Genomic DNA, 22,968 nt, shown 5'->3' on the forward strand with positions numbered 1-22,968 from the left:
CTTCAAGTCTAAGTTGTCTTCATTATACACTGGAATTCAGCATTTTATGTGGTGTCCCTTTCTCCCTCCACTTTTCAAGTATTTATTAAGGATACAGTGTTAGTAGTAAATACCCCAGTGGATTACTTTATTGCAGGAACTGTTTGGTGGTTTGTATTCTGGTCCAGAATTAGTGAGGGGAACACATTTCTTAAGGACAAGTTTGCATCCTTTATTCCCTGTGACATATCCTTGAACTGAAGGCTTTTTAGACTCTTATTTTTTCCTTCCTTGAATTCCCACACAGATTTTATTGCTTTTTTTGAAGTGACTCTTAGAGGAAGAAGCCATTATGAACATCTTATATTTTTAAAAGTAGGGCTAAATTCTACTCTTGGTCTGTGAATTTTGTACTGTACTTCTTGTTCATTAATAGTTGAGAATAGTGATTACTGTTCTGAAAGCTACAAACCATGTTAACCAAAACCAAGTTTTCTGGTTCTATAAGGTGCAGCTTTTTCAGCTGTATCTGGAGACTCAGTTTTTGAGAGATTTCTACTGCCCCCTCTTTGGTAAAGGAGAGTACAGGAATGTTTTTAGGTATGTTTTGTCTAAGTTATATATTAATTGCAGTCCTGTGTCCTCTTTATATGTAATAATTTTGGCTGCTTTTTCTTTTCTCTATTACAAAGAAAAAGATATGCATTATAGAATACCTCTAATAGTGATGAGTACATCAAATACAGTCTTCATTCAAAGAGATTTTATGCCATTGTCTATTCAAAGACAATGTGCAATTTTTGAAAATTGTCAATGATGTAATCCTTTTTCTGAGCTTGACTTAGACGTTTTCCTTATAGAGGAAACCAGAGCACCATATATAAGATTTGAAAAAAAAGTGTTTCCTTTTATGGCCGTATGTTCTTGAGGCATTTTGGCATGGTAGAACAATTGATGAATATTGACTTCTGTACAAAACTTGCCCTTGTGCATACCTAAAGGCTTACAAAAGTGAATATAAAATAACAGTGTGCTTTTTTTTCCTTCTAGCTTAAGTATTGTGCTGCTTCTGTTCTTTTTGTTGGCTCTGAATAGAGAGTACCACTGACATCTATCTCTCTTGCAGTTTACCTGCATAATGTAAATGAGAAGTTGAGATGTACCAAAAATATTTTTTTTTAATAGAGGGTTTGTGTAGCTTAAGTAGTTTTTCCTTTCTTGTTAGTGAGACACAAATCATTAAGATCAAAAGTAGGCTATATTACATAAAAAACAGAAATAGGAATCCAGGCTCTAAAGCACAATAGTTCAATTTTTGAAATGTATGTCCTTTGAGGAAAATAAAACGGATGCTCTAGGTTGGATGTATGGTCTATAGAAACTGCAGTCAGTCAGGCTTTGCTGAAGCAAAAGAAATTAAACTAAAGGTATATGATAAGAAGAATACAAGGAAGGAAAAGACCCGAGACATTGAGCACTTGGAAATAGGAAAGGATGAAAATCATCTAGAAAACTTGTCCAGAAATAAGAAATAATGATTGGAGAAGTAAAGAACAGTAAGAAATTATATTTTATTAGAATGCACAAAACTAGGTAGGATCATGTTTTCTTTCTTTTACCAGTATTCTGATAGTTGGGTAATTCTGCCAGCAAAGACTTTTTATTCCTGTACTGAAAATCAGAGCCTCTATCTAACTATGTCCTGATATGGTGTACAGCCTTGCAGGTAGCCTGTTGGTCCACTGAAAAATGCTAAGGGTGATGTTGTAATCTCGTTTTTTTTGGTGAGGTATGTGTTTGGGAAGTGGAGAGTGAGTAATGTTTCTTGTGGAAGCGGGAGCTGGAGTGAATGAAAAAGAAAATTAACTGATTCTTTTAGACAGAAGATGACTGAAGCACCATACTGAATGTGCTGAGGAAAAAGAAGTGCTCTGTTCTAAGGTCTACAGAATTCTTGCAGTGGACTGTAGTCATTGATGAATCCATGAGTCTGTATATTTCAATTTGCTGAGATGTCTGTGGATAAGCAAGATTTCTAATTAAATCACATTCTGAAAAGGAGATAAAACATTCAAAATGTAATGTGAAAAGGATGTATGTGTTTTAAATAACACAGACACTACAGGACATTATAATAGATGAACAGAAAATACTCTGTATTATGTGGGGCACTTGTGGACATATTTTTTCCTGTGTAAATCAAAGCCACCAATTAAAATAAAAGGTCGTGGTTACTTTTTACAAGTGTTGCACTAACAGTAAGCCCAGTCAAATTTTTGTATAGCCAGCATTAATAGTTCTGTTCTGGGGAGGAGGTGCCTGTTAAAATAGTGGAATGCTGGTCCATAATCTAGCATAAGTTTGGTTTTTGTAATCTAAGTTTAGACTGTTTAAAACTTTAGAGGTTTTGATCAGCTGCTTCAAATCTGAAGTCAGAAGAAAAAAAAAAAGCAATGATGTATAAATGATGTAGTAAAAAAGGGATTTTGTAAGTTTCTCTTCAAATGAAATACGCTGAAGAACTGTGTGAGAAGTGTTCGAAAAATGCCTAAAGCATTTGGAAAGCATTTTGGCCATTGCCAAGATGGTATTAAATTTCAAAGTCAACAGTGAGGATTTTTCACTTGTGGTAGAACTTTCAAGGGGCAATCTCAAAGTCAAGATCTATTTTTCCATGCAGCCTTTTAATCGGATTCACCAGCCCCCTCCCTACCCTGCGCCTTGCATTTTGGTGTGTTGGCTTTTTCATTCTGTGTCTTGGTTACTCCATATTAGTATGGGGAAGTCATTTTGATTTATGAGGTGTAGACATTGGAATACTTACCTGCATATGTTCTTTGTTTTGTAATTATACTTGAATTCAGTACATTCTGTATCATGTCTGGAAGTTGTAATTACTCAGTAAAATGTTACATAGCCAGTAAGGGTTGTGTTCTGTTAATTTAAGCAATTTTACATGTATTGCAAAAGTAAGCAATAACAGTGGCTTGAAGCAGCTATGATTCGCTATGTTTCTGAATTCAAATTGCATATAATTATTTTATGGATGCAAAACAGAAGTTCTATCCATCTATTTGTACTAGTTATTCAATCTGCCTTCGCAACGCTGGCACACACTGTTCAATAGCATGCGCTTGCTGAGGGAGCAACCTGCCCAGGCTGGCCAAGCCTTGCATTTCTTCTCTGAACCTCACTGGCAGCTCTGCCTTTCATCCTGTTCACCTCCTGCTCTCAGAGGGCAATTCCTTCCTCAGTACTGAGACAGCTCAGAGGCCACGCTGGCTCTTTCTCCAGTTTGGACTACCTGTCCAGATGTAAGGATGGCATGAAGAAAGTACTACAGATGGGTTGCATGTCTGTGAATTGTCAATGGTATGAAGAATTCCTTGAAGAGGTTGGATTTAAGTGTTAGGCTTGCATAGTAACCATAGTTTCACAATCCCAGCAAAGCTGTCCAAGCCTCTTAAGAAAAAGCTTGAAATTAGTCAGCTTAGAAAGGATTTAGTGTACTGTCTGGTACACTTAAGTGCCAGTTTTTATCACTAAAACAGATAAAACTGCTTATTTATCCACTTATGGGAAGAACTGCTAATTGGGCATGAAAGTATTTTATGTGGTTGGAAAGAAGAGTAAAAAATGTCAGAAATCTGGCTGATGAAGTGGAGAAACTTGAAAAACAGGAGGTTTTTCAACAGATACCAGAAATGAAGTGGTTAATCAACACATTGCAGGAAAGATTTTGGCTATACACTCTGTATCCTTATTGCTAAAAATATTTAATTTCATAGTTAAGAGGCTCCCTTTCTCAAGGGAAGTTTGTTGGCTTCCTAGTTTTGTTGTGTTCGTTTTTTTCTCTAATGAACCAAATGGCACAAGATCCATCTGAGCAGAGAAGTGACTGACCTGAAGGCCTCATCCCTTGTCTATTTGAGGTCACGTACAAATCCTGGGCTGTCTTTGGGCTGTTGGAATAACCAAGCAAGTGGTCTGAGCCACTTTGAAAGAGGGAGAGAGCTCTGTCTTTTCACGTAATGTAACCTGGAATCTTCAAAATCCATTCTTTATTTGATGTCTGTTGCATTTATTGAAAGGCCATTCCAAAATAATTGTGTTAAATTTGGGTTAATGGGTTGAAGGGGGACCTTGCAGTCAGCTGGTTGAAGGTGATCTTAAAAGTCGTGTTCAAGAATGAGTTCTGTCTGTCTTTGCAAATATTTTATGAGTGACTTATCAAAATATCATGAAATGTATGCCTTCCTTTAGCATTTGAATTAAACTGTTTTTGAAAACCCTAGGAAAAGGGACATAATTTCTGCTTTCACAGAAGCTATGCCAGCTCAGCTCCCAGTCAATTATGTGTATTGATTTACCCAAGCTCTTTGTGATTTTATTTTTTTTAAGTTTAAACTTCAGTTCTGATGCTGAATTAGGGCTTAGTAAGATCTTTTCTAGGTTTTCTTTGTCACAAGATTCTCAAGTCACACTTGTGGTGACTTAAATGTTATTCACTGCTCTAGTGTAAACTGATATTCAGTGTTTTCAAAAAGTATTTTTTTTACTCTAAATGCTGATTGAACAGCAGTTTACCATTAAATCAGGCTATTCTGGATACACAAAGCATAAAGTTTAGGGTTTAAATGTGGAGGTTTTATTTTTCTCTAAGGCAATCATAAAGAAAATCCATCTTGAATTTGATGCACATGAAAATGCATCAATATACGAACCTCTGTCCCTGTGTGTTGTAGTTGTGTGTAGGTATCTTTGGCTGCAGATTTGTACCTCACTGATGTGTGTTTCTCATGAAAGACAACTTTCTCAGCATCTCAGCAGAAATAAAAATAAAATACTGTGGAATAAGATTTTAATGAATTTGGATAACTTGGAAACCTTGATGCAAGAAAGACTTTCCAGTAAGGCTGTGGCTTGAACCCATTCTGCTCCTTTCCCTTTATGATTAGCACTGATTTAATTGATTCTGACCTTCACTGTAGAACCTGTTTCCAGGTGGTTGAAAACAAGGGTTTTAGGTAGAGAAGATGAATTCCAAAATCTAAGTTCCAAGTGCTCCATCTGCTGAGTAGGTAATTGGAAACTTCTGGATCCTTGAGGGAGATGTGCAGTGGCACTCTGGCTAGCATTTGGTGTGTTTACTAATGTGCTAAAGTCAACTTTTTTAATGGAAATATCTCAGCCTGCAACAGTTTTCCTGATGCTGTGGATATGAAAAATACCCCAGGTGTTTCCTTGACATTCCGTTTGGCAAGAGACTATGTTGGAACTTGCTGCTCTGCTTCTTTGGATTATCCTTTAGCAAATAAAAAAATCCCCCTTTCCATCAGTTCAATACGTAGTTCGGGTTTTGGCTCTTGGAGGTTCTCAATTTTGGAAGAATTTCAGCTTTTCAATCACATTGCTGCCAGGCATTTTTGGCATTTTTGAAAGGTTTAATTAGACTTTTTCTGCTGTACTATTGACCCTATTCCTAAATGGGAACTAAATTTAACATTAACTTTTCTAATGGGTAACTACTTTGAGTCATTAGCAAACCTGTTTCTTTCCATTTTCCTACAAAGACAACCTAGGTTGAGGCAATTATATCTGTCAGATGACTGGGAAAGTTTAAAGCGTTTTTAAGGACAAAAGGGTTTTTTAGCTTTTTCTCAACATTGTTGTATAAGTTCATGTTAGATTTTTTTTTTTCTCTTGATTTAGCTAATTAATCTGCTGGTGTGGCTTTTTTTTTTCCTTAATGTGATACATTTGCAGTAGAAGCTGCTTTTATACTTCAGATCTTGAAGGGTCTGTGGAGGAGGGTTTTTGCATTCATAGGGCAAGGTCATATACTGAAATCTGCCAAGTATTCCAAGGGCCTCCCTGGTGTGGCAGGGAAGATTTGTCCCTGGAGAGCTGTTTATGTATGAACTTGCTAGGAAATAACCTAGACAGAGCCTCTGATTTAAATAGGCCTTAAGGAGCGGTGGTCAGGTCACATCAGTGGTGTTGGTTTGCTCTACCAATAGCTAAGATTCATGTGATGGCTGCCTGGAGCTGTATTCACACTTACCTTGTGCTGAAGCACTGGCATACCGTTTGTAGTTACCGATGAGCATAAGAGTCAGGTAGGGAAAGATGAGTTCTTTTTGAGATATGGAGTTCTTTCTGTGATTATGTGCATGTTTCCAAACAGAAACTCACTTTGCAAGTCAGTACACATGGTATTGTTGTCCATGCTGCTGGTGCTAGTGGCAGTCCACTGGCTTCAGTCAGTGTCTCAGCAGAGGGAAGGAGGCAGAGACAAGAGTTGCCTGGCTCAACTCTTGAGGACAAGATATTGCAATGTGAATAATCTTAATGAAGTATTTATTTAATAATATGAGCTTGCACGTGAGCTTGTTCAAAGCAAATGAGGTAAAAACTAAATACCTTCATGAGATTCAATGTCTGACTTGGACCTTAAAGTTCTCTTCAGGGACACCTTGTGCCTCAGGAGATAACTGCCAGCATGGGCCATGCTTCTGAGGACACCAGCGCTGCTGCACAGCAGGAGCACGGTTTAGCCATTGCCTAACCAGTATGTTTAACAGGTATTTAGAAGAAGAGTGATGAAATGTGACATTATTGAATTACACTCCCCATCTGTGCTGCTTGTTCCACTGCAGTTACTTCCCAGGACTGCTTCTTCCCCATCCCAGGTACCTCTTCTGTGCCCCTTCTCTCTGCCTGCCCAGCCCCTCTCATGCTCATCCTCTTCCACACGCTGCTGTTGGACCCAGTCTCTCTCTTTGAGCTTCACAAACCCAACTGCTGCCTCTGGTTCCCTTAGGTACTCCTCTCCCCTGCCAGGCTTTTCCCTGCTGGGTTCCTGCCTGTACTGCTCCTTCACCCTGCTTGCTTTACACATCCCTGTTCTCTCCTGCCTCTGGATCTACCCTCAGACATTTCCAGCCATTGCCTGAAAGTCTGGGAAGTCAAAATTTTTCAAAGAGAAGCTAATTATAATTTTTTGAAGATGGATTAATACAGGTTTTCTACCTCCATTTCTTAGAGTTACCTGAAATTATTTTGGTGGGGGGTTAGTGAACTGTTCTCACTAATTGTGATCTTCACAAAAAACCAGTCAGCTGAAGGCCCTCACCTAGAAAATACTTGTCCAGCCCTAGTTAATTTTGCAGCATTGTTTTACAATGGCACCATTTCAAGTGGCTGACACCAGCCTGTGGGCAGGCTCACAGCCCAGCAGCAGTGGTTTACTGTGGTGAACATTTGTCACTGTAATTCCTCTACAAATTATCTGGAGCCAGGATTTTCTAAAGTGTTTAACAGAACAGGATACATTCAGCCATCACTGGATTCTGAATTAAAATGGGATTTAAACGTCACTGCTTGAAAATCCAGGATTGCAGATGGATCCTTCCTTAGAACAGTCTTTCTATTCAACCAGCACATAAATCTATGTGGTTGTACATTGAGGTGACAATTATTTATATTGTATTCATACTTGAATTCTTCGTAATCTTTCACTGTGCTTTCTGGTGCTTCATACCAAACAAGCATTTAATGCAAAAGAAAATGCTCTAGCCCTTCATATAAATCTAAAACTTTTAATTTACATTTATAGTGAGACCCAGGTATCATGGTTGTCACACTGACACAAGATTGCCTCTAGAGAAAGAAAGACAGGTTAACCAGAGACTAACTTTTATTGTGCATTTTTATGCAACAGAACAAATGGAACTGGAGGTATGTAGTAATAAAACCAATATTCAAATTAGAATTAACACCTGAAATAGTAAACTGTAGGTAACAAATGTCTTTATAATCAAAAAATATTGACTGTTTAAAAAATTCTCTAAGATTTTATATTCTTTAAAAGAAATGTGTGTTGCCACATAGAAAACAATTCACACATCCTATAGAAATTGTCACAAAAACCTTACTAATCTATATTACACTATGCACTTTTCTTTTGTACAATATCTGATAAAGGTCTATCCCTAACCTGTACTTACTCTACACAGTACAATCATCAATCTCAGCATAAGAAAGTATTCATAGAATTAACTACACCATAACAATAAAAATATCAGGATTAATGTTTTTTTCTTAATCACAGTTTCTCCACAAATATTTGTCATAGAAAATATAGCGAAGGCATGTTGGCACAGATGGGCGTGCGGTGCTGCTACACAAAGTTTGAGAGAAGGCAGATACATAAATGACAGTAAGATTAAAGCGTATGGAAGGATAAGACAAGAATCTCTATCCTCCTGGGACTTTCTGGAGTGACATGATAGATAGCAGTTTCCTTCTGTCACTGGGAAGGGATGTGCTGGCTTATAAAGCACACTGCCTAAATATGGATATCTCCCTCTGCAAGGGTTTATGTGCTATCTATTATTTCAGGTCCCATATCTAACATATTGCAGATATTTAGATGCTTCAATGTGTATGAATTTATAACACCTATTGAACAAATTAACTGGAATAAGTTCTTGTGCCAGGTTTGGGATTTTTAAAATTAAACATGTGGGTCAGGTGGCCATGATGGCAATCAAAATCAGACAACTAACAAAAGTTTTTATACTCTGTTATTTTAAAACCGAACATGAACACAAATATGAGCTGGTGTCTGTTAATGCCTGTCTGTGACCATGATTCATGTCACTGGCCAGTGTGCATAAGCAATTGAGGACAAAATTTTGTTTGTAAATAAAGGTCCAAACCTGCAACGCCATTTCAAGTGGCAAAGTGGCTTTCAGGATGAAATTATACTTTTGGTTATCTTGCACAATGAGAGTAGAGGATTATGAGTGGTTCCAGGATGCTGGCTATGCTTTTTACACTAAAAATAAAGCTAGGCTTACCAGTTATTTCAGCAAATCTTTCAGTTATTAAGTGAGAGGTCTGTCCAGTTCAGTAATTCTGTTCTGTGACTGTTAAAAAGTGTTTGTATCTTAAACATCATACAGTTAAGCATCTGAAAGGAAATAGTCACAATGTTTACAAAAATACAGCATGATACATATTGCTGTGGACAAATTTACAGTATAATGTTGACTCACATGTTCTGACATGTTTTACCAAATAGTTCTGGCATGTGTCACCACATTAAACATAGACCAGCAAGACTTACACCATCTGAGCAATGTAACATCTTCTATTATAGTTCTTTTTAAAAAAGTGTAAGTTCAACACCGAAAAGCTACTATAGGATATCTGTACTGTGACATTTCTATACACTGAGTTTCTCCTCCAGAGGCCACCGCGTGGTGTGACCACTCCAAGAAAGTCAACTCCTGCCTGTAATGAAGGAATGCTGTCCTAAGCCCCTTGGTCTAGTAAGGTCCTGTGTGACTAAACTGCTAGCTGACTTTTAGAAAATAAATTAATTATTTTGGGGCCAATGAGTACCTTTCAACCCCCTTTGAAAAAAACGCACCAAAATGAAAGTGAACTGGGAGGTATTGGACATCTGAGGGCCTAAAGCATATGGGGACTGAGCAAGGTCCTCTCTATGGCAGTGCAGGGTGAGCCCGTGTCCCGAGGTGCCCCATGGGCCAGGAGAGAGCAGTCACAACCACAGGCAAGGGGAGGCAAAGGGGGCAGGAAGGAGCTGAACTCGGAGAGACTGCGGCCAGGCTGGGCCTCGAGGAGTGCTGCAGCCCAGAGAGCCCTTCCTGGTGTCTGAGGAAGGGCCCAGGTGCCTCCTGCCTTGCCCCGGTGCGGGGAAGAAGGTGGGGAAGGAGAGGAGGGGGTAAAAGGAGCCATTAGTAGCTACGCTTGTGGCTTGCACAAGGCGGTGAGGAAGGCTGGGGAGTATGAGAGACGCGTTCAGGAGAGTCAACGCTGATGAGGTAGCACTAAGGATGGTCAAAAGTGATGTGAGCTTTCTTTCCGAAACACAATTCCCTGTACCTGCCAGTGGGGAAATGTTGCCTCAGGAAGTGCTGGTTCAGGCTGCGGAGGATGCCAACACTGGCCTGAGTGAGCACACAAAGGTAAGGAGATGGAAACACCCTGATGTGGAAAGGAAAGGGCATCGTTTCTTTGGCATTGCATATTTCTGGCGTGGATCAATTTAGAGGGACAATGGACTCCTAAATGTTTAAAATTAAACTTATTTTGTGGATTGAATTTTGTTTTTAGAGCTAGTATCTGCTTCCAATATTGTGCAGCACTGTGAATTCTGCTCCAACAGCTCCTTTCTTACAGCTCTCATTCTGGATCCCATGCCTACTTTTACAAAACACTAAACCAGGTTCTTCTTGCCCAACCCTTCCCTGAATGTAACACTGAGAGAAACCAGCACATTGCCTCACCTCATTCAAGGAACAGATATAAAACACAAATTAAAGTGAAAAACAAGAAAAGGCAATTTAAAGCCTCTGAAGCTACATAATATGGTTGCAGAACAGGAACAGACAAAGGAAAATCTGTCTTCTGAAATGGCAATTTGTTTTTAGCAATCTTGTTTTAATGAAAACTGTCATGATCAACTCTAATCCTCTAGAAATCTAGATAAATATACTGTCTATCTGATATACAATGCAATTTTTATCTGTTAGAAGTGCCTGTTATTGTTCTGGGTCTTTGAAGGATTCTGCTGTTGATGAGTGCTGCTGTTTTACTTGGGAAGCTTAATTTCCTGACAGAGTTGGCTAAGAAAGTCCCTGGATTTTCTACCTTGTGTGGTATTTTAAGGTAGCATTTATAGTTGTGTTCTTTTCTGTTAGCAAATGGGAAACCACTTCTTTTTTTCTTGTAAGTGTGCAAACTTGTACTTAAATCTTCTAGTCAGGGAAAGCAAATAGCACCTAGCTGTTCTGAGTCTAGGCCTAGGATTGTTATCAATAGGCTGAAGAGATAGTAGCTGCTGTTTCTCTTGGCATTTTTATAGTTTTTAAATGACCTTTCCTCTACAACTGGATGAAATGAACTGCACGTTCCCTTTAAGTGTGCTATGAAGGGTTTGGAAATAATAGGCACTGAGAAGTCCCATAATGCAGGTCTTGAAATGGATTTCTTTCTGTTAACTGGGATATGGTAGGATGGAGAAGCTGAAATGTATGTGGTGTGTGTTCAAACATGCTTTGGACTCCTAAATGACTGCAGGGCTAAGTATGTTTAACAGTCTCTCCTAAATTAAGTGGTTGCTACTGTTGTGTGATGTGGTTCTCACTGCCATCAATCTCCAGATCCATCTTGCATACCTCTATTGAAGACCTCGTCCTGCGATCCCGGGTGGTCAGTCCCTTCGTAATAGGAGTTGCCATTGTGAAGGAAAGTCCCCACGGCGCGGCCCTGGCGCGCGTGTCCCACCGCGTCACTGAACACCTTGTTTATCTGCTCCTCAGATGGCATCCACCAGTCTGGGTTGGAGGTACAGTGCATCCTAATGAACTCTGCAGGAAAACAGGCAAGGGTAAAAAGCAACTTGTCTTTGCAGCATCTGGTATCAAAAGCTCATGGGAAATAAGAAAGGAGGTATTGCTGCTCTACTTAAGCAGAAGTAAAGCCTTATGGGGGATGCCATGATAATGCCACTTGGACCTACTTCATTTCTGCACAAGTGTGTTTCTCCACATGCAGTGTATGTTGTTATACCTGAGCTAACTAGGTGACTCATGGGACCTGGATATAAAATCCCTTCTTGTGGAAATACAAAGAACTAATTTGAAGTGAAGGCTGTGATTCTGTGTGTGTAATATGTGTGGAAGCTAACATGAGCCAGGACATATTTCTTTAGAAACTTGTTGGTCTCTACACCTCAAGGTGATCGCTGTTGGATCTTTCTGACCTCCCTCTGCTGGCTCCTTCAGTACCTGCAACCTGCAGGACCCTCCAGCCTGCTGGAAAATGTCATTGCCATTATTTCAGTTTGGTGCTCCTGTCTGTTTGGGATATCTTTCTTTTAAGTTCTTCTATTTCATCTCCCTGTATTTTACACCTATTTTTTTCAGAGACTAATCTGGCCTTAGAAATAGCTAAATGAGATCAGAGGTCTGATTTGGGGAGCCTTACAATAGTTTTCTCTTTACAGATGCAGGAGAAAATTAATTGTACTGCATGTATTTTACCTATTTAAATGGCTGCTGCTGCCACATACAGCTATTTGTATGTGATGATTACATTTTTTATAATTTATTTTTCAGATTCTTTGACGTGCTATATGCTAGAGTTGCAGAAGGTGCCTGCCAATTCCAGAGTTGTAACTGCTAGACATAGCTCAAATAGGTGTATTTGGACTTTGAAACATCCAAATATGATTTTAAATGTGAGGGCATCTTATTAGAGATATTGGATACACTGTACCTCATATAGAAACTGAGCTGCTTATTTATTCTGTAACATTAGTTATTCCCTCATGCAGCATTGTGTGTCCCAGGATATTTTTAAATTCTATTTTCTACAGTTGACAAGCCAACAGCACAATAAGTGGTGTAAGGTAACTTCATTACTGTCACCACATCTCCAGACAGGGAATACTGTGCTTTTACATGAGTTCCCGTGCCTGCAAGGTATCTCATCTGTTGGACAATTAGGATGTGATTTTTGCATAGCTCCTCCAGCAGTGTGTCTGCAAAAGTGATAGCAATCTCTGTTTTAAATTCATTTCCCTGGAAATCCACACAGGCAACAGTAATTCCTACCTAGTTATGTTCACACGTGCCCCCACAGACTCGTCTTTTTCTCAGAGAAATGGTTACCACGTAAAGAAGTAATGCTAGAATTTAAGCATGCCAGGATGTTTTAAAACTGGTTCCAGACACCAGCCAGTTATAGGAATATATTAAAAATGTTTATATATATTTAAACTCTGAGTGCAGACAGAGAACCAATTTGCACTCCTTGCTATGTTGGAAAGGCATAATTAGCTGTGTTGAGAATTAGTCAGACACTTGTTACCTGGGCTTGTAAATGAGTAGGAGCTAGTGGCCAACTCTCAGCACTGGAGAAAGTTGTCATGTTCCCACCTACACACAAAAGGCCAAAGGGAGAGCTGTCTACTCTGCTTTCTTAGCTGGTCATTACATACTGCATGTTTTGGCTTCCTATCCAAGCTTCTGATAATTAAAGAAACTACCCTCTTTCTCCCTAGGAGTGCTCCCCACGTTCTACATGTCCAGGACCTCAGAAAAGAGACTGGCCACAAGCAAAATTCCAAGTAAAAGTGAATTTACTATTAGTCTTGGGAGGCAGGTGAGAGAAAGGGGATGAAAAGGGTATCAACACTGCCCTTGTGCATAAATTATTGGGTGATACTTAAAGTAACTTTGTAAATGCTGAAGTAGTTGTATCCAGCCTTCATTTTCCAGACCTTCTGCACCCCTGAATCTCTCTCTAGACCTCTGCAGCATGGTGTGTGATGGACTTGCCCTTCAGTTTAGTTCTGGTAGAACTCTGATAGAGTCTCATACAGAAGCTTAAAAGATTATTTCGTAGTACAAAAGGAGCTTGTTTGCCTAATTTGTCTGTATGTAAAATCTGAGTTCATTACCTGGTTACATCAATGTACCCTAACCACAAGTCTTACCTACTTAGCCTTTTTGGATTCTTTTACCCTAAATGGGAAGAGGCACATATATCTGAAGTGTATAGCCACTTTGGACTCCAGTTGAATGAGTAAAGATATTTTTATCACTGACCACAATATAGACTTTTACATTGCATTGATTAGTAAAATGTTCTTGAGGTTACTTCAACCAAAATTTTATGTATGTGCTTAAAAAATACTATAAACTTAATTGAGTTAATTAGAGAAATTATAAGCATATGCACTTATACAGTACAGATGTCGATACTAAAAACATTTTTACTTTGGGTTTAGAAAGTCCTGTTTTGTATGTTTTATCACAAAGCTTGGTACCAGCCTTTTCAAACAATTTTAGGAAACCAAAGTACACAACATTATTTTCAGTCTGTATCCTTTCTGTGCAATATCCTCACTCTCCGACACTGTGAAATGCTTGCAAAATTCCACTCCCTTTCTAGGCTAACAAGGGGGAAAGTTGTTCCCTAACATTTTCAAGCAATGTTGCATCAGTATGCCAAAAGTACGCTGAAGTCTTGACAGCATGCTTGTGTACACTTTGTAGGTAATTAACCTGCAGATGCTCTTAACCCTAGAAGATGTTTTCAAACCTACTCTGAAACTCAGTTTCTGACCCCAATGATGCACTGTGTTCTTGTTCTTATTAGACATCAGACTGTAACTATTCCTTTAGTTAGTTCTGTTGTGTATTGGTGTTAACAAAGGACCTGAGTTCATTATAAAAGAGTGTAATCAGCATTGTCTGGTTTTGCTTCACTGCTTTTTAAAGTGTATTAGTGTCATGTGCCCTTGCATTTGTCCCTCTTAAGTAAGAGGCCTTGTTTTTTCCCATCAAAAACACCCAAACCACATATATTATACATACATACATACATACATACTTGTATGTATGTATGAAAAGAAAGTGGAGGGTTTCTGGTGCTTGTCACCTGCCTGTGAAACCCCTTCTAGTCCTGCAACTGTCAGCCAAATGCTTCTACTGAGCCAGAGGCAATGTGGTGAAATGAGATCACATATGGTGGACACTGAGCGAAAAGATGCAGTACCTCTGAGACATGTTACTTTAACTGGATCCAGAGGACGTCTTTCAGGACCTGTCTCTCCTGACTGCACTGACCTTTTCCTTTTTCCAAGGCCGCATGAGTACTTAAGCTCATCGGTTGTGAAAACAAATCTGATGAGATAGCGAAGGAGCCGTCGTCCATCTTTCTTGGAAGAATTTACAGCCTCATCCCACTGTTTACTAGTGATGTAGACAGGATAGTTGTTCAGCAACTGCTTACTCCCCTGAAAAAGTGAAATATTTCTGTTGCTTATTTTACAAAGCAAATAGGTGTAGATGTCAGTTGCAATAAAATATATGTTTTTAAGTATCCACAATACTGACAGTGAAACACAACCCCAAATGAACACGTAATTGCTCCTACAGAGAATGAGTACTTCTAAAATTACATTTCCATTTTCTAGAACTTCGAATGGGTGAGGTATGATGAATATGTTTTGAGAGGTGTAGTTATTGATAAGTTCCACTTTCACAAGTAGGTTAAAAAGAGTTAAGAATCAGCAACTGGGCATACTATTTAAGTGTAATGTTTCTTCTTAATGTGGTAAAATGCATAAAAAATAGTCTTTGAAGAGAGTGATCAAATGGATCACTTCATCATAGCTGTTAGTTTCCTTCAGAAGTGACTCTTTTGGTCTATTTTTATAATAAATTTATTACTTCTGTAGAACACACCTGAAACTTGACAGCAATTATGTTACTGTGAAAAATGTAAAGAAAATAAATAAAGGACCTACGAAAACTAAAAGCTTCATTATTATTAATGAATGCTGTATTAACTCAAATTATAGCTTTAAAGAAATGCCAGTGTGTCAGCTGGAAAGAAATTTTGCTTTTAACCTTTGTAATTTGTGTGCTTCAATATTCCAACATTAAATGAATGCTGCGGGACTAATTATGGGGATTCCTGTAATCCACACACATTATAAGCCCTCTTAAGTCACTTGTACCTAAATTGTACTTAATTCTTGTTGCCCATAAAATGCTATAGTTCAGGATTACCCAATTAATGTAAGATGGTACTGTTAATATACTTGAAATAATTGAAGTACACAATAAAAACCCAAACCACACCATTCTAGATACTCATTCACTTTTACAGCTACACCTCTTTATCAAAACACATAAATCTGGAAGCCCAATTAGTGAAGTCTTTGTGTAGCCCTCAGGTTTGACAGGAGCTTGCAGTGAGCTAGAGAAACACAGGTTTGGTGCTCAGTGAGGTACTCAGCCACATGCCACACTTGTGGGATGGAACTGCTGCAAAGTTCTCACTTCCAGGCCTTTGATACCTGAAAACTATTTTAAGGACTACATCCTTGCCTTCTTTCATATATTTATTACAGCATCTTGGGAGATGGTTTGAGAGCATCTTTGAAGTTTTTCCTCAGGTATTTGCTTTTATTTTATTTTTTTTTGCAAGTTTGATAAATATATGGAAGACTGAATTTAGTGAAGAGTGTGCTGAGATTACCAATAGATAATCTGTACGATCTAGACTCACACCACCTCCCAGTGGGGTTAGTTAGCAATCACTGGGAGCTCAGTCTGTGTGCCTGCCAGCTACAAGCTGCTGACAGCTATGGACAAACCCAAAACGCTGCAAAGGAAGCCAAAATGTAAGGGAAGAGATGGGCTTTGTCTGTCTGAAGGGCCACTACCCCTCAAACACCTCAACACTTCACTCACTCCCCTATAGCTGTAAATTCAAGCTTGTAACCCCTAAGAGAAAGACCCCTCACCTATAGTCTAGCCTTGTTATAATTTGGGGCTTTCTCTTTGCATTTCACTATCTCCTCATGTCACTGCAAACAGGTCAGGGTCAGTTCCTGCCCCTCCATTCATGACACAAACAGCTGCCTTAGTTTTTGCCCAGCACATGAAACCCTGGCAAGCCAGTAACAAGTCTGAAGAGCTCTGCCATGGAAGAACATTACAATCCATCCAGTCCAGCTCCTCTCCCAACACTGTGAAGGAGGTGGGGAAGGAAGAAGAGCGGAGGGGCAGCATGGAAGGAGCTCTTTGGAGGTAATATACTCTAATGCTGAAGTAATTGTGACCACTCTGTCCCAGGGGGAGCTGGCATGAGTACTCCCTTGGCTCATTCCACTACATCAGTACAAAGGACCATGTGATCCTCATGCTGGTAGTTAATTTTTTTTCAGCAGCTAGTTTCACCTCCCTTTTGTATAAAGTAAGCTGTTCTCCTACCTTAGATTTCTGAAACCTATTCTTTTCCTATTAAAAAGCCCTTTAGTGAAGCAATGACCAGTCTTACTGATACCCCTGCAAGGTATAAACTGCAGGTAACTGTAGGTACTGCCTTGCTTTTAAGCCCTGTCAGACCTGGCTTGTGCAGTGCAAGCCCATAATGGTACAGGGTAAGGCTCCAGGCTTGCCCACGTGCCTTAAGGACAGATGTTCATATGTGGCTTTGCTAAGCAGCAAGCTATCCTAGAAGCTATTCTGTGTTATATATATAGCATTGATGAAAACAGGGTGCAGAAAGGCCCAACATCCAGATTTCATGAGAATTCACATTCCTATTAACTGAGGAGAGGGTAATAAATTTAACGTAACTCCTCAGCCTCAATTTTATAACACTTCTCTCTTGCTCCCCCTGAAATGCAGGATATTTTTCCTCCTTCTTCTCCAAGGCATGATATAGTGTTATGCTACTCTGTCAAACAATTACTGGATTCCTGCTACAGATACACTTTCATTGCTTCATTGGAAAGTAAAGCACTTCTGGGCAAAACATTCTCGATAAATATAAGATGTGGTTTGACGTGTCCAGCAGTCATTAAACTAAAACAAACATAAAACCTCCCAGAAGTGAAATAAGCAGACTCTGAAGGAAGAACCAAAATACAAAATACTGCTTGTATTTGTACATGATTAAATTTATGAATAAAAGATTAATATCTGTGTGTTTAATTGAATAAAAAAATTCTGTCACACTATGACAAGCTATTCCTTGTGAGACATTACAGAACAGACTAAGTTTTTACAGTATTTGAAAATTTTAGTTAAGCAAAAGAGCATTAAAAAGAGAAAAATGAATCCTTGGAATATACTTGAATTACAACAGCTAGTGATACATATCAATATAAATATGTATATATCAATTTGCACAGGGTAAAACTGAATGGAGGAGCAAAGTGATACACACCCAGAACTGCTGCACACCACGTGCAGCCACTCTCAGTCACAGCTACAGCTGTCACCAGGCTAGCCCTAGCTTAAATTCTACCCACAAATACTGTGTTTCTGAAGAAAGAGGAGAGAAAAACTACCAAAGCAAGGAAACACGTGGTGCTGATGGAGGGAGTTAGGTGCTGCTCAGTAAAGGCATTCTAGATTATACCAATGACGTGTTTCCTCCATTTAGGAGATTATTGTACTTAAGAATGACAGTTTTTAACCAATTTTTTTACTACTAAATGCCCACTGAATTATTTGCCTACATGTTTGTGATGAGTTATCAAGCATAAAGAGATGCAGCTTGTTTTCACTGTACACTACCTCGGTTGGATGGTCTGTTGGCTGTGGTACCATAAGCTGGTTGTGATGCTGAAGTACAGTCTTCAAATAATCTAAAACCGTCTGGCAGGGCACTGCATGAAACAAATTGCAATTACTGTATATTAGCTATAAAACACAAAATAGAACAACAATATTAAATCAAGCAGTGTTCCTTAGTATCTGTTTTCTATGTTTGTGAGATTTATTTAAAATAGGAAATACTAATTTTGATTTATGCAGATATTTAATGTAATAAATGTACAAGTATTGTATTTCCTATACTGAGATCTCTGAAATTACTTTTATTTCCTGCCCTCCAGTTTTCAAAGGGTTTTTCCTGAGTTTGAAATTATCATTACTACAAAAACAAATTAGGTCAGCAGTAATAGTAATATTAATAATAAAAAAATAAATCTGTAAACACTGTAAAAATCCCATACCATACAAAGGAGAAAACATTCCTTGGACCTTAATAATGCACTGATTAACATGTAAATATGCTCAAATGTTTTTCAAACTACAGTCTGATTAAATATATTAAAGATATTCAGGGACTTGTATACTTTAATTTCTACTCCTTCCCTCCTCCCAAATTTGTTATAAAACTAGGTGTTAGGCAAATCACTTTATTTCTCCTTGCCCTCGTCCTCCCCTCTTTCCATTCCCATCACCCTCATCCATTTCAGTAGTGGTACCAATATCCTATTCCCTTCTGTTGAGGTGATAGGTTAATTAGGGATGATTCAATTATGGGTCTCTCTTAAGCAGATGCTGCCACATCCCTGATTAACTCTGGAGTATTTTTGAAATACAGCTCTTTTCTCCTGAGCCTGAAACACCATAGGAGAATTAAACAGATATTAATCCAACATTAAAACTGACTTGTGCAAGACTAAATAAGCATAGTTTTTAAGGTACCTTATGACTCTCACATTTTGTATGTGTTGTTTTTCTAAAGTATTTGGATTTAATCATAGCTTCAACTCAAAACCCAGAAGAAATATTTGTGTTCAGTTTTTTTATTACTATTTCTTGGCATTTTATTATTTCTTTACACTTGAAAGAAATGTGGTGTTTTGGGCTTTATCTTAAGCTGGCAATCTGAAAGCAAGCACTGAAATATCTGAGAATGTCTGAAGGTAGGATTTATGGGTATTTTGCCCTCTTTCTTTGACATTCACACCACACAGCTACTATGGCCCTGTCTAGGCAGACAGGGTGCAGAACAAAATTACTCTGTGCAAAACAGACCCTTTACAGTGGGATAAGAGGAGTTACATCCAGCAGTCTGCATATGGAAGTCAAGCAAAGTACCTGATATGATGAATAAATTCCTGTCATTGCACCCCACAGTGACTTCTCTGTAAAGACAACCCACCAGTGTATTTACCCCTGCTTCTGTTTTTTCACACAGTAAGTAATCTCACTGCAGGCTATTCAGGGACGTGTTTACCTGTGCTCTTCCAAGGGGATGGGGCTCAAGAGAGAAGACAACAGGAAATTACTTAACCTGTTGTGTCCCCAGCAGATGAAGTACAGCTCTACTTTAGCACTATGCTGCTGAAAAATGCCTTCTCATTACCAGTGAGAAACATGAAAGTATTAAAAGCTGGCCAATGCTTATTAAAAACTTGTATCCTCATAAAAGCAGTAATGTTTTGAGCACAATGTTGTATGATTATTTTATTGTTGTAGTGACTGGAGGATGCTGATCACTTCTGACTTTAAAGCCATGACACAGCACTGTTTGCTGTTGATACAAATAACCTCAGCCTTTCAAACACCAGGTGCTACTTGCAAATCCAGACTTCTTGGGCTGCCATATTAACTGAAGCCTAGAAGAAACCACAAAGAGGGCAGCACCAGGTGGAGAGTCAAAGCTTTGGTTTTGTTGCTGTGTGCCTCTTACAGCTCTGCAGATGTTCTCTTTGCTGAGAACTGTCTACCCCAAAGCCTTCAGGAAATGTAACTTTGTAAGGGCTGGGCATCCCAGCTGGGAAGATGAATAATCAATTAAGTCTACTAGTTTATTTATTTTGTCTATCTTTGATGTGGTCTCTACAGAGTTAACAAGATCATAGCCCCAAGGGCTGATATTGTGCATGCTTATGCAGGTATCCACTATCAGGACATCACCAACAGGAATTTGTTCTTACTGTGGTAGTGGGAGAGATACCAACGTTGAGATAACACTTGTTATGATTTAGTAGAAAGCCTGTGGGGAAGCAGTAATTTTCCTGCCCATTAGGGAAGAACTTTCCACAGCCTTTATTTTCTGAAAGTGTCAGCATCTCAGAATGGACACTGGGGATGGCAAAGTAGCCTGGCCTGCAGAGAATGAAAGGGCAAGGTCTTTGCAGGAGATAAAGGGCAAGGAGGAGGAGGGCCTACAGGGAACCTGGTGTGCCAGGGAAGACTGGTCTGGCTAAGACCTTAACCAGGGCACACGTAGGAGGTTGTAAATGTTTGCTGTTATCGATCCAAGTTTAAGACTTTGTTGCTATTCTAGGTATCTGTATGTTGTAACAAGTGCTTATTCAGCACAGCTTGTCACAGCTTTCTCTGCAGAGAATCCTAATTTCTAATAAATAGTTGAACAGTGACTGTGGTGGTCACACACTGTGCAAATGACAAAATCTAGGCTATGATCTCTCAGCCTGAGCTGCCACACAGCACAGTGACTCCCTGGACTAAATCCAGACAGCATCAGTGGGTAAAACACAGTAGAACTCAAGTAGTCATCTCCCAGTGATGCAGTTTCTACCCACAGGAACATAAACTTGATTTCAAGTCTGTATTTTGTTTTCCTTCAAATGGATTGACAGAATTTTTGGAAAAGAAATGGAAAATGCCAGTTACTGTATCATGGCAGTTTTCCCAAATTTCCTGAACACAAATATATTTGTATTTTTAAATAATGTTTTGTAATATAATGTAACACCCTAAATATTGGCAATACTCATCAACCAAACTTCTCATCTCACCAAAACCATAATTTGGCAAGACGTTACCCGGCACTAATGCCATTATTCTGGTTTAGCACTCTATTAATTGAAGCTAGCATCAGCTGTGCAATTGGTTTGTCTCGGCTCAATATCAGGCCAATGAAACCACCTTGAATGAAACACATCTCATGTCCTTTAAAAAAAAAATCAGATCCTATTTCCATCTTTCAGTCTTCTTAAGCATCCAAAATATTAGAAAGCATAAAGAAAAATTACGGTCAGAAAAATTATGGTATTGTCTTTTTCATGTTTGGTTTAGCTCCTGAAGTGAGTTGTCCAAACCTCATGGTTTTGAAAACATGATGCCTTGGTAGCAGCTGCTTAGTGCCTCTGGTAGTAAGTTGATGTGTGCTTAGGGATGAAAAGCTGGGGTGCCCAAGCAGTTAATGCTCTTCAGCTGTCCCAGCACTGGGAGGCAGTTGAGACAGGCAGCTGAGGCTGCAGCCCCCCATGAAGCTGATGATGAACATATGATAACACCCAGAGTTACAATGGAAATAGAAAACATTTCTACTGGCTTACCATCATCATTATATTGGTGTGACTCCATCATGCTACCTTTCACAAGTACCAGAACAGAAATGCTCAGTGAGCAGTTCCCTATTACTGATAAAATATATTTCCATCTGATAATGGTCCAATCCTGTTACTAGGATGTCATATTTTTCCTTTATTTTGCCAGAGAAAGGAAGCCTTCTCTAGACAAATGCTCCAGATTTAATTTTAATTATTAATTTGCCACTGATCCAAACTTCTGCTTTTTACACATCACCATGAACTTCCCCTCTGATTTGTTTGTTATGTTTCTAACTGTTCTTTTACTTTCCCTCTGAATGGTAGGTTTTGTAACCAACATTAAACTTTTCATCCTAGATAGTCTTTTGGGGCCTTCAGTAACATGCTTTTAATGTTTCCCTACTATCACCCACTCTAGTTTTTTCTTCTTTTTAAACCTTTGCCTCTAATAATCATTTCCAAAGTTTTATGAAGAGCCAAGAACATATCTATTATTGGTTTGAGCTGGGTTTTTGCTCATTATAAATGTTACTGGGACACAATCACTTACACTGGTATCTGTCAAAATGAGAACTCTCATTTATCCTCCCAAAAATGCAGCCTCCAGAGTAAAATATTCCAGGGCTGTTTATATTGCCAAGGCACAGCTCTGTGAAGAGATTCTTGGGCTTGCTGTAAATAAGACACATCTCCAAGGTAAATAAAGCGTATCTCCAACCTCTCTTGCAGCATCAGACAGTCACAGTGAGAAGGGATGGCTCACCCCCAGTGTGACTGCATGTCTCTCTGCAGTGGCCTCATCCCCATAAATAGACAGTAAGAAATCTGGTTATTCTGTTCATTAATAAGATTTTGTGCTCTGTAGCTGCCACTGGCTAGTATTCATTCCTCCTGGTGCTCTGCAGAAGATGAATCCCTTAGCACCAAAGACCATTTACCTCTGACTCACCAGTGAGGAGGAGAACTGGGAAGGGTGTAGATCTCCATCCACCCCACTCAGGCCAGCAGCTGTCAGCTAAGACAGGCTCAGCACTGCACTGTGTCCTCCTTCACTTGACCTTGAGCGATGCTTCTCTCAGAGTTCATTGCAGGCCATTTCTAAATTGATGCTCGACTGTCAAAAAGATCTAACAAATGATAGGGAACATGCTGACGAGCCACAGGGCTGTGTGAATTTCTTATAACATTAATGGAGATGCCTTTGCTGCCTGAGATTTGGACAAGTGTGCACAGCTTGGATTATTTTAGCTCATATGGTGTTTTATTTCTATAGTCAGCTGAAAGCCAGCAAAAGCTGCATGGATGGTCCACGAAGGCAAGTTGTTTGG

At 39.1% G+C, this 22,968-nt stretch overlaps 1 protein-coding gene across 2 annotated transcripts in view; it reads right to left on the bottom strand.

Annotated features, from left to right (window-relative positions):
• Positions 1–9,287: 9,287 nt before the first annotated feature.
• The window catches only part of BEND4 (BEN domain containing 4), a 28,952-nt gene continuing 15,271 nt past the window's right edge, over positions 9,288–22,968 (bottom strand). Inside the window, exons 3-6 of one of the 2 annotated variants that reach the window (XM_088056650.1) lie at positions 18,120–18,211; positions 14,578–14,818; positions 11,190–11,381; positions 9,288–10,705 (exon numbers count right to left, since the gene is read on the bottom strand). In XM_088056650.1, the coding sequence (XP_087912776.1) occupies positions 10,659–10,705; positions 11,190–11,381; positions 14,578–14,818; positions 18,120–18,211 (572 nt within the window). In that variant the 3' untranslated portion in view covers positions 9,288–10,658. Of the gene's footprint in view, positions 11,382–14,577; positions 14,819–18,119; positions 18,212–22,968 lie in introns of both variants that reach the window. The other variant, XM_005517749.3, reaches the window with a different exon arrangement.

This window comes from Pseudopodoces humilis, chromosome 6, assembly GCF_049639895.1.
Source record: "Pseudopodoces humilis isolate 2021_Gansu_Grassland_sample_001 chromosome 6, ASM4963989v1, whole genome shotgun sequence".
NCBI lineage: Eukaryota > Metazoa > Chordata > Aves > Passeriformes > Paridae > Pseudopodoces > Pseudopodoces humilis.